At 51.4% G+C, this 19,759-nt stretch overlaps 6 protein-coding genes across 6 annotated transcripts; 3 read left to right on the top strand and 3 right to left on the bottom strand.

The window, feature by feature from the left end:
- Positions 1 to 898: 898 nt before the first annotated feature.
- On the top strand, positions 899 to 2,855 carry CMQ_7478 (5-carboxymethyl-2-hydroxymuconate delta-isomerase; the record flags this gene model as incomplete). The annotated part of the gene is made up of 3 exons (XM_014314483.1): positions 899 to 1,489; positions 1,547 to 1,726; positions 1,785 to 2,855. 3 exons carry the CDS (start codon positions 899 to 901, stop codon positions 2,853 to 2,855), a joined length of 1,842 nt encoding a protein of 613 aa, XP_014169958.1.
- A 128-nt stretch (positions 2,856 to 2,983) lies between these two features.
- On the bottom strand, positions 2,984 to 4,596 carry CMQ_7082 (taurine catabolism dioxygenase family protein; the record flags this gene model as incomplete). The annotated part of the gene is made up of 7 exons (XM_014314087.1): positions 2,984 to 3,272; positions 3,343 to 3,467; positions 3,522 to 3,618; positions 3,676 to 3,914; positions 3,969 to 4,217; positions 4,281 to 4,342; positions 4,413 to 4,596. The coding sequence occupies 7 exons, from the start codon at positions 4,594 to 4,596 to the stop codon at positions 2,984 to 2,986; spliced, it is 1,245 nt and encodes a 414-aa protein (XP_014169562.1).
- A 633-nt stretch (positions 4,597 to 5,229) lies between these two features.
- CMQ_7072 (major facilitator superfamily transporter) lies at positions 5,230 to 7,061 on the top strand (the record flags this gene model as incomplete). The annotated part of the gene is made up of 7 exons (XM_014314077.1): positions 5,230 to 5,396; positions 5,450 to 5,531; positions 5,592 to 5,868; positions 5,935 to 6,289; positions 6,374 to 6,430; positions 6,548 to 6,695; positions 6,753 to 7,061. 7 exons carry the CDS (start codon positions 5,230 to 5,232, stop codon positions 7,059 to 7,061), a joined length of 1,395 nt encoding a protein of 464 aa, XP_014169552.1.
- A 1,785-nt stretch (positions 7,062 to 8,846) lies between these two features.
- CMQ_7216 (uncharacterized protein) lies at positions 8,847 to 11,260 on the bottom strand (the record flags this gene model as incomplete). Its single annotated transcript, XM_014314221.1, has 2 exons — positions 8,847 to 10,735; positions 10,810 to 11,260. The coding sequence occupies 2 exons, from the start codon at positions 11,258 to 11,260 to the stop codon at positions 8,847 to 8,849; spliced, it is 2,340 nt and encodes a 779-aa protein (XP_014169696.1).
- A 1,126-nt stretch (positions 11,261 to 12,386) lies between these two features.
- Positions 12,387 to 13,034, top strand: CMQ_7133 (uncharacterized protein; the record flags this gene model as incomplete). The annotated part of the gene is made up of 1 exon (XM_014314138.1): positions 12,387 to 13,034. One exon carries the CDS (start codon positions 12,387 to 12,389, stop codon positions 13,032 to 13,034), a length of 648 nt encoding a protein of 215 aa, XP_014169613.1.
- Positions 13,035 to 14,847: 1,813 nt separating this feature from the next.
- CMQ_7222 (uncharacterized protein) lies at positions 14,848 to 16,108 on the bottom strand (the record flags this gene model as incomplete). Its single annotated transcript, XM_014314227.1, has 2 exons — positions 14,848 to 15,041; positions 15,106 to 16,108. The coding sequence occupies 2 exons, from the start codon at positions 16,106 to 16,108 to the stop codon at positions 14,848 to 14,850; spliced, it is 1,197 nt and encodes a 398-aa protein (XP_014169702.1).
- Positions 16,109 to 19,759: the final 3,651 nt, after the last annotated feature.

Here is a 19,759-nt window from a genome sequence, read left to right as displayed (position 1 = left end):
GATGCAGCCAGTGGTTTCGGGTCTATCGGATCGTCTGAGTTGATGCTTTCTGAGAAAGGAGGCCTTAGAAAAAAACATGGATAGAATCCAGTCTCACGCACTTATTCAGAATCGCCCTCCTCGGTCCTAGTTTTGTTTAGGACTCCGTACTCCGTAGAACATGGGCTTATGAGAAATTCGGCTTGACACGCTGACGGAGGGAAAATGTTCTGAGAGAAGGTGAACCCTCTCGCAGCTGCCTAATTGGGATAAAGCATACTCTTACCATATCTTGAGACTTGCTAAAATATCGCTCTGTTCATCTTCAAACAGACACAAGACCAAAATTGTGGTCTTTGCTATTGTCGAATGTTGTTGGATCGGGGTAGTTTCAACTACTGTGCATTATCGCGACAATGACATCTGAGAAGTGGCAACGCTTACTGCAACGGTCGAATCCAGACAATACACGCCACAGACACCACAGCAATCGATTCGGAGATTTTACAGAGTGCTCAAAGCATATAACGTCTATCCTTCGCCATGTCATAGAAAACGGACTGCTCAAGCTTGCAATAACTGGTCGCTAGCAAGCATCACCGGCCTTTGCCGTACTTGAGACCTTAACGGGCGGTGTTATCCGCGCGACTTATGGCCTGAGGTGTGTCCAAAAAATACTTTCCAGGCCATTGGAAGCTATATAGTAATACAGCCAGTTGACGCGACAAAGAAGACCAGTACACAGGTGGCGTACATCGAAATATTCTACCTACCGTGCAGCCGGTCTTCGGTAAGTGCAAACGGGGATCCACTGCAAAAATACCCGTTTCTTAATAATTCCGCCGCACCTCTTAGCACAAGGACCCAAGACCTTGCAGCCGCATCTGCACACTGCCTTCTCACATCATCCTCGCCAATAATGAGTCAGCTGGCACCGCGCCTCACCAACTATGCCGCCTACGTCGACCCTGACACAGGCCGGCCGCGCATCGGCCACCTCGACCTGGCCACACGGGCTGTTCAGCCACTGAGCTTTATCTCCGGCACTCCCGTTGGTGACCTGTACCAGGTTATCGCGACCAGTGCCGAGAGCATTGTGGCAGCCGGACGACCGCTTGCGTCTGCCACGATCCTGCCGCCCATCTCCGGGCGCGACGTCCTCGCCGTGGGTAAGAACTACATGGAGCACGCCAGGGAGTTCAACAGCTCGGGCTTCGACAGCTCCGACAAGGTCGATCGGCCCAGCCACCCGGTGATCTTTACCAAGCGGGCGACATCGATCGTGGCGGACGGCGCGGAGATTGAGCCGCATGGGAACTTCACGACCACGCTCGACTACGAGGGCGAGCTCGGTGTCATCGTCGGACGGGCAGGTCTGCACATCGCCCTTGAGGACGCCTGGGACTACGTTTGGGGCTACACCATCATCAACGATGTGACGGCGCGCGAGCGGCAGCGTGATCATAAGCAGTTCTTTCTCGGCAAGTCAGCCGACACGTTCTGTCCAATGGTATGTTCGAAATGAATAGGTAGATGGGAGACAAGAGGTTGCTAATTGGTCCAACAGGGTCCCATTGCCGTCCCTAAAGAGGATCTCGCTGCCACGCTACGCGTACAGACTCATGTCAACGGCGAGCTGCGCCAGAACGCGACTACCGACGATCTGATCTTTTCCATTCCAGAATTGATTAGCACGCTTTCGTCTGGTATGACCCTGCAGCCAGGCGACGTGCTGGCCACAGGAACGGTAAGCCAGTCCATTCTGTGGTCTCACTGCTCCGGTTGTACCCCTTCTAAACAGCCAGCCTGCTGGTGTCGGCCTCGGCCTCAAACCTCCCGTATACTTGCAACCCGGAGATGAGATCTCCGTGTCCATCGATGGTCTCGGGACGCTGCGCAATAAAGTCGCCCAGCCGCAGATCAATGGTGCCAAGACCACATCGCGTGTGCCCCCAGCCGACGCCTTTCCCCTGACCAACGCTAATCGGTCCCTTGGTGGTACCATCGGCCTCACCAGGATCAACGGAAAGCCTCTACACTACCAGCATCGTGGCAGCATAGGCACAGGTGTTGCTGATGGTGATCAGAAGCCCATTATCATCTTTGTACACGGCCTCGGTGGTACCCTCGATGTGTGGACACCTATCATCGACACGCTGGGGTTAGATGAGTCCTCACCGAGCAGAATTGGCCAGACATCAGCATCCTTGCACCTGTTTGACCTCGAGGGCCACGGCCTCAGTCCGACTCATCCCCTTCGGCCTGTCACCATCGCCTCATTGGCGGCCGACATTGCTGGTGTTTTTTCCGAGGCGGGTGTGTCGCCTACCCGCCCTGCCGTCATCGTTGCTCATTCGCTGGGCTGTCTCGCCGCCGTCCGCTTCGCCCTCGATCACCCGGACCACCAGGCTTCCATAAAGAAGCTGGTCCTGCTGGGCCCGCCGTCGTCACCTCTGCCCGCCTTCTCCGCTGCTGGCTTGCGCACGCGTGCTGCCCTGGTGCGCCGTCAAGGCATGGGCTCCATAGTCGATGCTGCCGTGTCAGCGACAATATCGACCCACACGCACACGAAAAATCCTTTGGCTGTCGCTGCAGTCCGTCTCAGCCTGCTCACCCAGGATCCAGAAGCGTACGCCAAGGTATGCCAGGCGCTTGCCGCTTCTGAAGCCGATGCGCTGCCTTTGGAAGACCTGCAGGTGCCGACACTTGTCGTAACTGGCCAAGAAGACGAGGTATCACCGCCGGACGTGGCCAAACAGTACGCCGAACGTCTCCCTCACGGCCGACATGTGGTTCTGCCGCAAACAGGCCACTGGTCCATGTACGAAAACATTGAAGGCGTGGCACAAGCCGTCAAGGCGTTCGTCCTGTACTAGGGAGATACCTCTTACGCCTGCAGTATTTAGCACATGTCACAAATCGACATTAAGGTATTTAAAATATCAGCGACCGCTTCGTGATGTTAGTCTGTGGTAAATCAATCTTTTGCTTGGTATACGGAAAACTATCGGTTTGCAATCATGATGCCCTTCTCCAGTCGCTCGGCAGCGGTGTCCTCATCGCAGGATGCTGTGAATACGCCTGTCTGCTTGCGGCGCTCGTCTTCCTCGATCTCGTCCAATGGATAGAAGTCAGGCGCGATGTTGAACATGGGGTCGAACTTGTTCTTGATGTCGGTCGGCAACACCGGCGAGAGCTCGTTATCACGAAGCCAGACGCGTAGCAAATGTCTTGGCTTCGAGACGTCCTCTGTGAATCCGCGACGGGCGTGCTGGTGATGCAGATTGTTGACCCTTCTTTGTTAGACCGACCCTCCCCAAAATTACACAAATTACACAATTGGGAAGAGGGAAACATGCTTACCATTCGATATCGCCAATCTGCAGCGCTGTTTCGAGCGAGTACTGCTCGGCAATCCATTGCCACCCTCCAAAGGCCTCGCGCTCTTCCAAGGTGAGTGCCGGATAGGACAGGTCGCGCTCCGGAAGCTGCAAAATCAGTACATACTCAGTATACTTAGGGACGAAGAATCGGGAACGAACCTCGCCATAGCCGATAAACGTTCTTGTCGAAAAGTTCAGATACAGCTGCTCGTTGAGCCAGTGCAGCAGGTTCACGCCCGTGTCAGGAATGCCCACGCTGTTCGCATCAGCAGATGTTCAGAGAAAACAAGAAGGAAACGCGAGAGTATCTTACGCCTTCCAGCGAAACTTGCGCTCGGCCAGGACGCGCAGGATGTCTGGTCTGTGCTGGGCCAGGTGGTTGTACACCTGCCAGCTGCTGGCCACGGTCGACTCGCCACCCGATTCCGGCAGGGACAAGGCCATCAGCGACACCACGTCCGAGCCGGCGTCGCTGTGGTACATCTGCGCATTTGTGTCCTGGGCCGAGACAAAGACCTTACCGCGGATGGATGGATCCAGGTGGGTGATGCTCTAAGCGAATGTGTCAGAGACCGGAGACAGACAGCAAAATGAGGCTGGACATACCTTGATGTGGCAGACACCACGGCCGATACCCTGGCTCAGCCGTTCATCTCCCACCCAAGAGTTTATGCCGAGAAAGATGCGGATTTGCTCCTCCTTGTCATAGTTCTGGATGGGGAAACCGCGCAGCAGATTGAGCCCGGTGCCCTTGTATATGTTGTGAGCGACGCCCCGGAGCAACTTGCTGACGGTAGGAAGAGGGAAGTTGGAACGATTGACGGCCGAGAGTGGAAGAGAGAGCTTTGCAAAGGACTGGCGACGGTTAGCAGGCGGTTGGGAACATCCCCCCATGCAACGCGCAAGTGTTGATCTCACCTTGGATGCGGCATCGATCTCGGCTATCTGGCCCGCCGTGAGAACAGTCACAAACTTCTCCGCTGTGAAAACAGCATCAGCTTGCGGAACTATCAACTGCCGAGTTCAGGCGCGTCTCTCTTGCGAACTTACGGTGCACCTGCAGGTCTTTTCCATCCCAGGCCAGCGGACCCTCAAGGCGTTTGGGCCAGCCAGCTGGTACGTCGCCAAAGTCATGGCCGGCCGGGTGCGCAGCATTGGCTTCCTCCCATTCGTGCTTGACAAACAGCGTACCCGGCGCGTCCGAGTACAGCTCATAAGGCAGGACTTCAGTCATTGTGAAGATAAGGACAAAGATGAAGCTCGGGTTGATTGATCAAAGCAGATTCCAATGAGGAAAATTGACACAGTTGAGTAGGGAGGGCGGGCACGCAATATCATCTGCCGTATTAATATGCCACATGCGGTGCCCGGTTGCCGGAACGTCATGTGGCTAACAACCGGCATCATGCACCATCGACACGTGGTGGGCCGGCTAAGTGCACGATAAGAGATGTCGTGATGCAAGCTTGAATCACGACAAGTCTTTGACAGGCCTAGGCGCATTTATTTCCCATACTACGCCCTAGGAAAGTCTAGGGAAGTGGAACTTCTAACCGCTATTGACAACCATATGAGCACGACGTCGCGATATGCCTTATTCCCTGCTGACGATGAATCTCCGGGAATGCCTTGGCGTCAAATTGCGTCGACAATTGTGGGACGGTTAGATATTTGTTGAGGTTGCCTACTCTGCACCGATTCTACCAATAGCCTGGTCAGGCCTGGCAGCACGTCATTCACAGAATTTTCGGCAGACCCCATTCATGGACATTCTACAAGTAGCTGCCCAGTCTCGCGGTCTGGCGGCCATGGAAAGTCGTACGATATCGCACGGAGAAGCGTCTTGCTTACATTTTTCATCACTGCCATGGCTGCTTCCGACCCCTACAACGTGTCCAAGGCACCAGATGCGACCGTCGTGTCCTCTGATGGCGAGCGGTCTGTAGAGAGTAGGTCGACCAGCTGGCTTTTCTTCTGGAAAGGGCCAAGGTCTGCCGAGCAGAAACTCCTTTTCAAGCTGGACATTTTTATCATGTAAGTCGAGTCGTGGCCTAGAACAGCAGGTCTTGGCACTACTAACATGTCAGGACATGGGCGTGTTACGGATACTTTATCCGTCTGCTGGATACGAGCAACATGACAAATGCATATGTTTCGGGCATGAAAGAGGTAGGAGCTATTTCGATGCGACCAATGGCAAAGAATGACGTGCTAATACGCACGTGGCAGGATCTAAATATCCACAAAGACGAGTACAACTACTTTAACACTTTCTGGACTATCGGCTACATTGTCGGCATGATCCCCTCGCAGATCATCATTACTAGGACCCGGCCGTCCTACTGGCTGCCGGCGGCTGAGGTGGTCTGGGCCATCATCACCTTTTGTTTTGCTGCCGTTAAGACGGTGAAGCAGGTCTATGCCATGCGCTTCCTGATCGGCCTTTTCGAGTCTCCTTTTTACGTCGGCGCCATGACGCTGCTGGGAAATTGGTACACGCCCAAAGGTGAGAACGAGGCTGCCCCATCAAGTCTCTAAGCAGCAATCCTTTGCTGATGGGTGTATCGAACAGAGCTGGCAACACGTGCTGGCATCTTCTACTCAGCCTCATTTGCCGCCAACATGTTCTCCGGCTACCTGCAGGCCGGCGTCTATCACGGTCTCAACGGCCACGGCGGCCTGGCCGGGTGGCGCTGGTTGTTTATTCTGTGTGGAGTCATTACGTGTCCCGGGGCGATATGGGGCTTCTTTGTAGTTCCCGACAGCCCGTACTCGACAAAGGTGTTTTATCTGTCCAAGGAGCAGGTGGCGCTGGCTAAAGAGCGCATGGTCAAACTGGACCGCACCGGGTTCGAGGGCATCAACTTGAAGACATTTAAAAGCATCCTGATGAAGCTGTTTGTCTGGGTCTTTGTGATCAACTACATGTAAGCTGCCGCTTCTTGCCTCGCGTCTTTCCGCTGCAGTATCTGACCGGACAGCTTTTTCTGCATGGATACCTATTCGCTCAGCTTCTTCGCCATCTACCTCAAGTCCCTAAAGCGGTTTAGTGTGGAGCAAATCAACACGTGAGTGTTTCTTCGTCCACGTCGGCTCTTTCCTCTTTCTGACAGCTCTAGCATCCCCACTGCGTCTTACGGCTTCGGCTTCTTGTCTACTATCTTTTTTGGCTACATCTCCGACAGGTTGCGAAACCGGACTGGCGTCGCCTTCGTCGTCACGCTTCTAAATGTTATCGCTTGCTCGGTCCTTGCCGCCCATCCTCACACAGCTGGCGCCTTTGTGGGATATATCCTTATGGCAGGCACATTTGTCTACGGCCCGCTTATGATTGTGAGTATTGCTGGAATTTTCTGGTTTCACGGTGGCCAGACTGCTAACCTGACGCAGTCCTATCTGGCCGAGACCTTTTCGAGCTTGGCCGACGAGCGTGCCTTGATCCTGGGTATCGCACAGACGCTGGGAGCAACCTTCACTGCCTGGCTGCCGCTTCAGATATTCAATACCGGAACACAGGGGCCGTTGTTCCACAAAGGATATCTCACCGTCAGCATTATGTCGGGCTGCCAGGCTATCGGTGTTCTGCTGATGTGGTACTTGGGGAGCAAAATTACAAGGGAGTCCAGGGAGGCCGCAGATCGACAGGCTGATCTGTCACCGGTAGAAGAGAAGGGAGAGGGAAGGGAAAGTTTTGCATAGAAGACGGCTTTTCAACTTATTCACGAATTGTACTTAACATCCGAAGCTTATTTGTACGCCCACAATGTTCAGAGTTTGCATCGACAAGAAGTGGTCATCTTGTACCTCAGGTTGAATTCTATAAGCTCGCTACAGTCAGCCTAAGGAAATGTTCTCGGCTGGCTCGCGACAGGACTTGGCGGTCGGATGTTGCATTCCACACGGCATCGACACGCGAGGCGACAAGGTGTGAGGCCATCTGCCACTCAGCCTGCCAGGTCTTTAGGTTTTCGCAGCAGACAACCGCCATCGCGAAGGCCTGGTCCGATTCGCGTGTTCCGTCGGGACTAGAAGAGTAGAAGGTCTTTTGCGTTTAGACTTAAGACACGTCTAATAGTGTCTAACAGTGCCTCTACGCGAATAAACTACGCTGACGTAGATCCGGGTAATGGGTCTTTATCGGACACGACTTGGGCCTCGACGACCTCTATCTCTCTTACGTCTATGTAAAGTCTACCGGCGTCCGGTGCTAGTCGTTTATTAAGATGCTTGCTAACAGTTAGACAGATATCGTCCTAGATGCTCTGAAGAGGCTAGAGTTAGCAATATTATAAACAACTGCATTAAAGAGATTGATTCTAAAATGATTGATTCGCGTACTGCAGTTAATACACTCCGTCCGTCGATTACTAGATTCGCCTTGTCTAGAGTTTATAAACAAACTTAAGTAAAATAGTTATATAATATTAAATTATATCTATATGTAAGTTTTTTATAGTAAAGTAATAAAGTGTTGGTAACTAAGTTTAATACTCTTTTAAGTATAAACTTATAGCTACTTAATATAAAAAAGATATACTAAGTATAAAAGATAGGTTTATTACTCTTTATATCTTAATATTTAGCGTTAGCTTCTTAGCTTATTTTATAATACTTTAAAGCTATTTTAACCTTTATCTAAAATAGTCCTTTAAAGTTATATTCCTACTTATAGCCTAAAGCTTAGTAACATTTTTAGCACCCTAGCTCTAGTACACACCCTATAAACTATCGGCATAGCTTGTGTAGACGTAATTAATTAAGTGCCTGCCGTGCCTAAGAAGTTTTTTCTACGCCTGCACAATGTTAGTTATAGTAACTCAGACCTTCTTATCGTTAGATGCGTTACTATACGCCGCCGTCAAAAGCCCCACGACGTAGTCGGTCTTGCCTGCCACTAGGCCGACTTAGGTTTTTCTATTGGTCACTGATTTCGGTTGCGTCAAGAACTCGATAAAGAGCCCATCCACGTCGGCTTTTGCGCTTACGTCCTTCTCCTAGATTTCAAAAAGCTCCATATAGACCTCAGCAGGGGGGTTTTGAAACAATCAGTCGAGTTGGAAGGCGCTAGAGTACCAGAGAAAAGGCGAGTCAACAGAGTCCCATTTTTGAGGCCATGCGTAAGCTACGTAGGTAGGTTTTTTACTTATCGCGAGGTTGCGGTTGGAGTGTCACAACGCTGGTGTTCGGCAGGAAAGTCATCACACACCTTCAATCGTATTAAGAGTATGCAAGAAGGCTCTCCTACCTTGCGTAGTTAATAGCTTTCTTGGCTAATTTATACCCGTGCCTTTATGCGGACCCTTTGGGATGTGTTTTGTGACATCTTATGCAATACTCTTTTTTCAATTCAACGTGCATTCAAAAGTGGTATAGCAATTTTCGGTGCCAATGGTCAAATTCCTTCGGCAATGTAGAAAACTTTACTTTATTCAATGCAGCCAGCTTGAGAGCAGTAACACGTAGCCATGCCACTCCTGGTTTTTCTTACTGGCCATCGGCTACATTGGGCACATCGAACACCGCATTGCGCCAGCCGTCCCGCTTGTACTCGTGCACTCGCTCGCCAGCATGCGCCGCCTCCTCCTCCCACACGCGCGCTAGGCTTCCTGGGGCGTACACGCCTGCAAAGGGGCCATCCGCCATCGGCTGCAGGCCCACGCGGACGCTCTGGTCGGGGTTGCCGTTCTGACCCTCGCCGTCGGCAAACCGAGCGGCGATGGCACGCAGGAACGCGCCAATGTCGTTTGGGCTAGCAATGCGGGCTGCTCGCAATCGCTCCCGCGCAAAGACCAGCTCGCGGTTCAGCACGCGCAAATTCTCGGCGATGGCTTCAGCCAGCTGCCGTTCAAGCGTCCGCCGCAGCAGAGGCCGGACGACGGGCGTCAAGAGCCAGGCAAGCCATGAGGCCCGGCTGCGGCGCACGCGAAAGCCGACGTGGTGAATGTGTACCTGCGTCTGCCGGAGTGCCAGAACGGTGTCGGCAGAATCGCGCACGACTTCCACGTCTAGATGCACGTCGACGCCGCGCTCGTCGAGGTGGAAGGAGACGAGACCCTCGTCGGTGTATCGCAGCAGCGGTCCCGCATGCAGGCGAAGCACGAAGCCCACGTCGTCTGCCGCCACCGACAGGCCGTCGATGGCCATGGATGCCGTCGTTGCGATGCCCGCGGCCGTGCCGAAGCGGGCCTTGCGCACGTCAAAGTCGTTGCGGATTTGCAAATGAAGACGGAAGGGCAGAAAGGACGAGTGGCGCACAGTCTGGCCCGGCTGCAGAACCAGGTTCTCCAGCAGCAGGTCGACATCCGGTGTGGCCACCTCTAGTCGCGGTATTGGGACGTACTGCACAGCCTGAATGATCTGCGGTAGGAAAATGCTAGCGGCATCTTCGAGGATCTCGGCGCTGCCGTACTGTCCACCGGGCCACAGAAGATCCGCGATGCTGTCAGAGGTGTCCATGAAGGTGGCAACATCGTGGTCCTGGAAAGCCGACTGGATGGTGACCTGCATCTGAGAGAGCAGAGCATCGAACTCATTTTGCACAGACGAGGATTCAGGTGTGCACGAGGACGCCGATGAGACCGCCCCATCCAGCTCCTGCACCATGTTTCGAAGCTCGTCCAGGCGGCTGCCAGCACGGGCAAAGTAGTCGGGATCGGTCAGCATCTCCTGCAAGGCCGTACCCAACTTATGAATGAAATCCTTGAGCTGCTTGTCGTTTTTGCCTCTTGCGCGGTCAAACAGACGCTGGAAGCGGGTGCTCAGCTCTTCCCAAGCCTCCGTATCGCCAAAAGAAGAGACAAACGTCCAGAAGTTGTGCAGCGCTGCATCTGTTTCGTCGTTGGTCTCAACTGCTTCCGCCACGTCCTCAACTGTGTCCACCAGAGTGCGTGTGTAGATGGTCAAGCATCGCTCCAAGAGCTGCGTCAGCATCGATACGGACTTGCTGTAGTCGGGCTGCTGTTGAAGCTGCTGCACCGCCTGCCGCAAGCGTGAAAGCAGGACATCGCGCGTGTTGTCTTCGTTGTCCACCAGCTTGCTCGATACGCTATTTTGTGCTGCTTCTGCCACCTTCATCGCGCCGCCCGTCACTTCATTCGCAATGTCGGCTACGTTGTCTTTGGCATCTTGTAGGCTGTCCTGAGCGTCGTGCTCGTCACCCTGTCCTTTGCTCCCTCCCGCTGTCTCGGATTCAATCTCAGTTTCTTTCAGCACTGCAGACTCGAGGTTCGATGCCGCAGTCTGCGATGCGTTTGAAAGCGCAAATGCTGTGTCGCGGAACACTTCCCGTCCAACTGCGATAACGTCGGACAAGAGGAGTCGTACGCTAGAATTGGACAACAATAGTGACCCAAACGTCTGAAGACTCTGCTGCACTGAGAATTGGTGGGATAGATTAACATACCATTTGAAGAGAAAGGTTTACCTCGGAAGCTTAGGAATTGCTTACTTGCTGTACCGTTTGCAGTTCCCAAATTCTTGTGCCGTACGTCCTTTAGATCCACCGATACAGAGGAGCGCGAGACGTACCACGCAAAGTCTTGAATCTGATCACCGCCGTTCTTGTTCCGCAACAGGTCCACCAGCTGCGTTGACCATTCTCGACTGAGCCGCAAAAGCTTCTTCCCCGAGGGGCTGAGTCGACGAGCAACGTCCATTTCTGGATCTTTAAGTAGTGTGTTGATGTAGTCTGTCAGCTGCTTTGTGGAGGGAAAATAACCCTGTGTCGTCGCTTGCAGCATTTGAAACGTTTGCAGCTTCTGCCGGACACGCTGCTGAAGAGCGGTATCATCGGTATCACCGGGTCCGTTTCCAGGAGACAGAAGCGGCTGACGTTCGTTATCCGGCGCATCCTCCACGTTGTCACCGCATAGTCCACACGAATTAAACAGCCACTTCATCTTTCAAGAGTTGCTGGAAAGATCGTGACGGAAAAATAACGCGACCATAACTGCAAGGTTAACGTGGTTGTGGAACCATGACGTCGACTGAAGGTTGCTTAGTGTCCCAAATACGACATCACAAAGCTCTACCCCGGAATTCTATTAGCGCAGGCCAAGCCATCAAATGAAGTAAACCGCCATATTTGTGCTAAAGAAAATAGGTTAGACTGAAGGCGATATATGCCATGTTGAGCGGAGCGTGAAAATCTTAATTGATGGTTCTATCTATATGTCTTCGTCTGTAGCTAGAAAGAGAGAAGCCGATTTGAGGCGGGGCAATCGTGCGTCTTCCTGGAAGTTTCATACCGCCACCAAACCCAAGTGTCACGTGTAAATGAACTCTGTATGAACGCAAGCTGAATATTTATTGTTAGCCTACAGATCAAGCCCTTCTTTCTGTTCAGTCAATTTTTTCTCGAAGTAAAACTGGCATCAATAAATCATAGACCACCCAAACTTCCCACCGATTCTGAGAGCTGATAATGGCCCTCACCCGCGCCATGCAATTCTTCATTTCTTGCGAACCGAATTAGAGGCTCACCATCGACTACTGTGAGTTTTCTCTACAATGCCTGGTTTTCTATGATAGCATACAGTAGGCTAATGCGACTACTCAAAGCACATGTTTCTATGCTACCCGATATCCCCTGATGTACGAGCCGCAAATCTCCCCTCCAGACTTTGACATCCCGGTGATGCTCAACGCCTTGGAATTTTGTAACAAGACAGTCCCTCTTTATGTGTTGCGCGATCTGAATTCGTCTTCGGAGCACGAAGAATTACTATTGTACTCTATTTACAACTACGTCTATGACAAATGGTTTGTGCCTTACCGGAGCGAGATTGAATGGGGTCAGCACATTTTCAAAACCATTGCACCACAGACAGGTGGCATTTCTTCTCACATCAGCTACAAAGATGCCGCAAATCTAATCCCATCTGTGAACTTGGAGGCATGCAAGAAAGTTGACGAGGATTTAAATTTGCACAAAGCTTAAATCAAGGGTCGTCAGTAGCACCAACGATGGAGCCCAGGACATGGAAATTCCTTTTCGGAGGGTGCCCCCTTTGCAATCCCAGCTGGATGCTCTCAAAGCTCGAGAATTTCGTTCTCAAGCCAACGTTTCGGGCTATTGCTGTTGTTCTCCTGGCCAGGGAGTTTGACTACAAATCTGAGGGCATTGGCCAACTGCCTGTCCTTATTGTCTACACCGGTATCACCGAGGGTCTGAGCCGCCCAATATCCTTCAAGTCTATTGCGCAGAAAGTGGACTGTTACTACGATGTCGGCGATAGCGAGGACGGACGAAATGGCGCAGCAAAAACAACAATGGAGACAGCGATTGGCTTTCTGATGGAGCTAGACCAGACAGAACCGGATGTGTTTGGCCTGACACCAGACCCGGATATCTCGCTTCAGAGTGCCCTAGGCTGTGATCGTGAATGTTTGATAGCCAGATCGGCACGTCTTCTCTACGATGCACGCGCTCTTGGATTGGATGACAAAGAGGACAAAGTGGAAGGACCCAGCTCCCAATGGGTCGACACTAACATACACACAACCTGGACTGGCCACGGTGCCCTATCCGCATCATCTTCCCTAGCGACAGAATCTACTTATCGAAAGCGGTATTACAATTCTATGGGGCTAGGGAGTCTAACAGTTCGGGACCCGACATTGGACGCCTGCCCAAAGAAGATCAGCCTTAGAAATGGCGTCCTAAAAGGATAGGAACCATGGACTGAGTCGACACCTTCACTACCAAGGCCAAGCACACCTGGAAGACATTTCGACAAGAGAAGCATGAAAGGCAAAGTGTGTTCGGAATCTTTGAGCAGGGCCAGAAGACTGTTCGAAAGAAACCAAGCGTACTCGAAATATTTCAGCAGGGTAAAAAGACACTTCGAAAAAGGCCGAGCATGTTCAGAATTCTCCAACAGGATGAAAATCCAACAGGATGAAAAATGAGTCAAGCGCCAATGTCTTTTCAATACATTCTAGCTAGGTGAATAAAAAGAGGTAGATCGGCCCCTACCAGTTAGGCTTAATAGGTGGTGCGGTAGAGGCGGTTCGGCTACAGACGATGCCTTTTTAGCTTCTACTGGGTACCGTCCATGGCATGGGCCCGGCAAGGATGTTGTTGTCTTCCCCAGAATGTTCGGCCGCAAAACGATTGTCGGGGCGCGTCTCCCTTTCAAGCCTGTCTACAGCTTTTGCTGGAAACTCGCACCGGTGGGAACGCGTAGCGGCCGGGCTCTTCGTCGCGAAAGGGGGGAGGCATGAGAAAAGGCGCAAGTCCTAATATCCACCCGATCCCCTGTAGTGGTGTCGGGCTTAGGTGATTAGAACTTGAGCTGCAATGTGCGAGGGATCCAGTGGGAGGTTGGCTGAGTCTTTGCACTTGGACGACGAAGAAAGTAGTGCGGTCTGACTGGGAGATATGCGGAGTCGCAAGGCTGGGCCACCTCCTCCGTTATTATTCCAGCCAGACCATAGCTCCCCTCTTCGGAGGGACACCTATACGCTTTCGCGCGTCTGTGCCCTGTGGGTAGGGCAGCCGCGATAGGTGACCAGTACCCTTAACTAGCATCGCCTCATCAATCATTTCGAGGTACCTATTGAAGAAAGCCTAAGAACCAAAAAGGCTTTGAATCAGAACATCACCAACAACAAAATCGGTTCCTGTAAAGGGGAAGTTAATTAACGAACTCACAACAAAAAACAACTGCGAAACAATATGAACGAACTCTCCAGTGCACCGGCATTCTCCAGCCAAAACAGCCGCAAGAACAATCGCCATATCAACACTCCTTTCGTGGGATATCCCGCTCATATTTAGGCACCTATTTGTCATGAAAACCACATCAAATTCATGTTCTACGCTCTCAAAATATATACAGAGCCACAGAAATCAAGATTAGGAACACTGGGTCCCACTGCCGCCGCAAGGACTTTGGATTCAACCCGGTTTGAAGTATTTTCAGTCATCGGACCAATAAAATGATCTTATGCAGATGTGAGTAAAAACGAACAACACGCAGCGTTTAGTTCCTTGTGCATTTCTAGATACTGGCAAAGAGCTGACAGTACCTGAACGAACCAGACATTTTGCAGGATGATGGTCATGTGTGAAGTCATCGAAGTCTTCTGGGAATTTTCCGACTTTTCTCGTACAGACCAGACGGATCGACAAAAGAAGTTACCCCATGTCTTGCGAGGGAGCGAAGCTAAACCTGCCACGTCTCCCGCTCTTCTCGCGCCATGCTCAAGACTGAGAATGAACAAGAAACAACGGCCGTGATCTTCACAAGTCGAATTTTCGGGGTACATTAGAGATCACTCCCAATATTCTTTGCAATCATTGCGAAGTACGCCCAACGGTATTTTGAAATGAGACAAACTTAGTAAGTCGTATCTCATATAGAAAGGAACCAGGGTGAAATCATAACTAACACGCATTCTTTACAGATAGATAATCCATTACAATACTCCGAACCCTCGAATATCATCGAAACATGCCCTGTCCCATATCAGCACTTCGACTTTAAGTCAGGCCCACCAACGACCGAATAATGTGGACCATAGGTGGAATTGAAGAAAAAACCACCGTCACAGTGCCAAATAGGCCCATTGCAAGACTGGAAATGGCAGCTGCACGGGGATCCGTCCTCAATAGTAGCGCAGTTCCCAGTGCAGAAGCATTTGCGCCGAATGTCACACCTCGTGTGATGTAGTCGTCTGTTGAGACGATGTCAGATTCCGCGACGGAATAGCGATAGTTCCACAAGCTTCGAGAACTTACCTTCGGGGATTCGCAACCATGACAACAGCTGTCGGCCGATGAGGACACCAAGAACGCCTGAAATAAGGGCGACGGCAGACACTGTGTTCAGATCACCTCCCAGGTTTTTTACAGCAGGCGTCGCCAAAGCAAGAGTCAGGCTGCGTGAAGTGAAGGCTAGACTGCGCTCGGGGCTGATCCCAATGGCGTGGCACACAACCGGGTATACAAACAAAGAGATAATCGACAAGACGATATTGGGCAGAACTATGGCAAAGAAGTGTCGCCGCAACTCATGCCTATACTGATACATAGGCAAGGCCAACGAGACGATGCTTGCATCCATAGCGCTGGAAAGGATGTCCCCGGCTCCAGGGCGAGGGAGAGTGTTTGCTTTCTCAGTTCCTGCCGCGGCCCACAGCTTCAGATACGTCGATCCTGTGCGGTAATCCCCCAACACAGACGATAGTGAGTTGTCGCCATGAACCCGTCCAAGCAACCAGACGATCAGAAGGGTGGAGAAAGCAGACACAATCACGGGGTGAAGCAACTGGCGCCAGCTGGGCGGCAGTGCCATGGCGGAAAAGAACATGAGGATATTCACAGAAAGGTGCAAAGGCATGGTATAACCTGGAGAGGAATAATACGAGGGCAGGCCAGCAAGCAGGAGGACACAGAAAAAGAGAAAAGTGTCCGCATGGCCGCCAACAAACTCAGCCCAGCGCTCGGCCCGCGGCCGTGGTGGACGGACAGGAATGCTGATGCGAAAGTGCGGCACGGGCACATCGCTAAACGAGCTCAGAGGGTCGTCGAGATTTTGACCACGGACCGTGATGTACGCGGCAGCATGTGATCGAGGCGGCATGGGGGGAAGAGAAGTATGCGGTGACTCTCCCGACAGACGAAGCGGCGTCAGCTCTTCGCGCTCTCTGCCGTCATCTCCAACTGCGTGATCTGGAGACTTGCGAGGCGAGCTGAGTAGCAACTGGATAGCCCTTGTCATATATGCGGCAAACATCATCATGGCGAGAAAGCCAAACACTGCCGACGCGTAGTGAGAAAAAAAGCAGACGAGAGGGCGAATAATAGGGGAGCAGCGCCCATACCAAAGACAGCGATTATCTTGCCAACCTCGGAAGCTGATATGGATGGACTCAATGGCAGCATGACAAAGGCCGGCGTGAAAAAGATGTTGAGCCACCGAAGGGACCATCCGCCCTGCAGAAATATAAGCAAGAGAAGTACCCATGGGTGGCGGCGATCTCATTTCACATACAGGCACATTGATGATGTGCACCAACTTCTTTGTTCGACGCTCGCCCAAGACGAAGTCGCATAGCAAGAGTGCCAAGAACAAAAGCACAAGGCACGCCACAGATGCTGGGAATGAGACACCACCGAGATCAAGAAGGCAGTGAACTCCATAGCAGGCGGCCAGCATGGCGAAAATGCCGAGTGGGACATAGAAAAAGCAGCGGAGTAAGCGTGCTCGGTCGGACCAGAGGACCTGTTGAGGCCAGTCACGTTAGGCAAGGACGGAAGTGGTGAAGAAAGGGGAGAAGAAGCATGCCAGCTTGACGGCGATTGCAGCGTCGCGGAGGACGGGAACAATGTCGGTTTCGGCAGCGGACGTGCCAAGGGAGGACTTGATGGCCATGGTTCAGCTCATGAGAGGCAGGTATCGTGTGTGCTGGTGGCAGTGGCATGTGCCGTGAGAAAGATGTGGTTTGGTCTGTAATATGAGAATCGTTTCGCTAACGTGTATCTAGAGCTCTTCTGCCAAAATGCTGTGGCAGCATGGACACGGTTGAAAGGGGAAAATCGACATCCGTGACTCTTGGCGATTAAACCGGCACGCCAAAAACAGTCGCATCGAATGGGAAATTTTCATTATCTCATCCTTATCAGTTGCGAGATCGGCCGGCTCAATTCACTTAGCTCCATAAACCGAACCGCGAATGCATCACATGCTGGTAAAATGAAGCACTTCACTGCCAATACTAGAGTGACGAGTACGAGTACTACTGATAAGGAACTATGTCAAAGTATACGAGAATTTTATCGAGCGCCTGATTGTCGCAAGGCACATATGGCACCGTGGGAGGCTACAACACCTAGCTGAGGCTGTTGTAAGGAGTAGCAGGTTCTTCGACCCAGATGCAAAAGATTAAAAACAAGTTTGTAACCCTTTTCAATGAAGGCTTCTGTTCTCTTTATTCGCATTATATTTCCATGCCGTGTTTTCACACTCTATGCATAAATGTTGCTCTATAGCAGGTTCTAGGTGCCCCGGAAAACATTCGAGATTTAGTGGGGTGAATTCGTGTACGGAGTGTTGCCACTGCTGCTGACCGCCTAAAGCCCTGGCATTTACGAATACGCTTTCTCTTGGCACGTGCCTACGTGAAGCAAGAGCACGTACTCCGTAATACTAGCACCTTGGCCACCTATTAACCAAAATCCTTCGGGCGCTAAGGCCCCTGCACAAGAAGAAATCACGAGCTCCTAATAAATGGTGGCGCAGGTGAGGACAACGCGTCATGGAATGTCGGCTTGGAGCTTCAGCCACGGAGGCAACGTATGGATAATAGTATTCCGTATGGCGACCCCCTTTTCGAGGGGCCAAGCTGCCTGGGTAGCCGCCTATCGGCCTAGACGTGGCGACTGGAATGTCCAACTAAATTGGCAAGGTTAGCCTCTCTGCTAGCCCGAAGCAGTATTAAGCTTGCGCGGTTAGGACTAGTAAGACATGGTACCAAGTAAGTAGCCAGGTAGAATAAATGGAGAACTGGACGAACTGGAGATGGGACGGGTGACGTAAGTTGAACGAGAAAAGATATAAGAGAGAGGAGAGAGGACAAGGACGCATGAAATAACGAATTGCTTTCCGAAGAAATCAAATAATCGGAAAACAAGATCAAGTTCTTTGGAAAGTACAGAGAAAATTAAACATATTGACAACCCTCCCTCACTACTACGACTGCATCCTTTCAACATGTGTTTCGGCTTCAGCAGTCGGGGAGGCCCGCAAAACTACGGTGGCGGCTACGGCCCACGTCCCGTATTATTAGGCGGATTCGGCGGTGGTGGTCACCATGGCGGACGACATGGCGGGCATCACGGGGGTTTTGGCGGACCAGGTGGAGGATTCGGCGGTCCTAGTGGTGGATTTGGATTTGGCGGCCCCGGCGGAGGGTTTGGTGGTCCCGGGGGTGGATTTGGGGGTCAGGGTGGTGGTCCTGGGGGTGGCTTTGGCGGCCCTGGTGGTGGCTTTGGCGGTCCTGGTGGTCCTGGTGGAAGATGGTGAGATCTGATTATGTACACATTTTGGATGTTTGAGTTGTCGGTGAAACGGCCAGTCTCGCCATGACCTGGCGCTCTTGTCGGGGGAGCAGCCTGACAGGTCAGTTAAATACCCGCATGATAATGGCGTCCCTGTGGCAACTGTGGTAATATTAGAAGTGCTGCCTTTCACCTCCTTCTAGCCAGGGATTATTTAACTTCATTGAGTCATCCCCCATTAGTATATATACGACTCATTGCTACATCCTCGCGATGTAGTGTCTCACTCTTACTCAAACACAATATATGCTGCTTATTATATCTATGGTAGATTTCATTATAGCTTGTCTATAAACCAAAATAGCTCAGACTCCAAACAATCGTCAGCGTTCAACAAGCTCCTTTTATGCTAGTTTCATTTTTCTTTTCTTACCCGTCCTATCCCATGTACGACTTCCATTTATTCCTATACGATGTCGCTGGACTTGCTCCCAGCCAAGCTTATAAAACTAATATTCTCTTATCTCGTCCCGAAGAATTAGAATATATATTGTCAACATGTAGAACTCTACCAGGCTCGGCTAGTTTGTCGTGTGTCAAAAATAGCATTTACTTTACATTCAAAAGCCGACTTTACTGACCAGAGGAGCATTTGACGCTCTTCTTTCCCGAGAGCTCCTCTAAAAATAAAGTAAGTCCGACCTCGTTAAAAATCATCGCCCAGACTATTGTGATACAGTCTTGTGGCTGTTTATGACAAAATACCCTTCAGGCAAAAATCACCGCAGTGACGCCCTGTATCAGGCTCATATCACACTGCTGTCTCTTTGTCTTTGGAAACACTGGCGTCTTAATAGCTATGATGCAAGGCAGTATGTCAAAGCTGTCTGCCACTCTATAATAACACACAAAGGGGTTAACTGGGCGATCGAGGAGATGAAAGAAGAAGCAGTGCTCCCGTACGGCATCCTGGACGATACAAGTTTAACAATTTCACACATGAGCAATGCGTTCCTCGTTGCTACTCTGAAGGAAGAGGTCTTCTTCATACGATGCGTTTTCGCGTGAAATATCTTATATCTCATTACTTTTAGACGTCTACTATGATCCTGTGTTCCTTAACGTACCGCCAGAAGTATATGGGACGGAAGGACGATATTTTGGCAGCCTTGCGGAGAAGAAGAGATATTTGGTTGTGAGGAAGTAGCACAATTCTCGAGGGAAGAAGGCCGCAGAGGCAGTCACTATGGTTCTAGGGCTAATGGGAACCTTATCTATCAGGGCACACAAGACTTCCCACTTATGGACACTTCCTCTGCGTTCTGCGACAACTGCGATGGTGATAGTATATTGAGCGACTTAGGCCTTTTCTCCCGTGAGTCTTCAGATTATG

This window comes from Grosmannia clavigera (genome assembly GCF_000143105.1).
Source record: "Grosmannia clavigera kw1407 unplaced genomic scaffold GCSC_173, whole genome shotgun sequence".
In the NCBI taxonomy this organism is placed as follows: Eukaryota; Fungi; Ascomycota; class Sordariomycetes; order Ophiostomatales; family Ophiostomataceae; genus Leptographium; species Leptographium clavigerum.
This window is presented reverse-complemented; position numbering and strand designations above follow the sequence as displayed.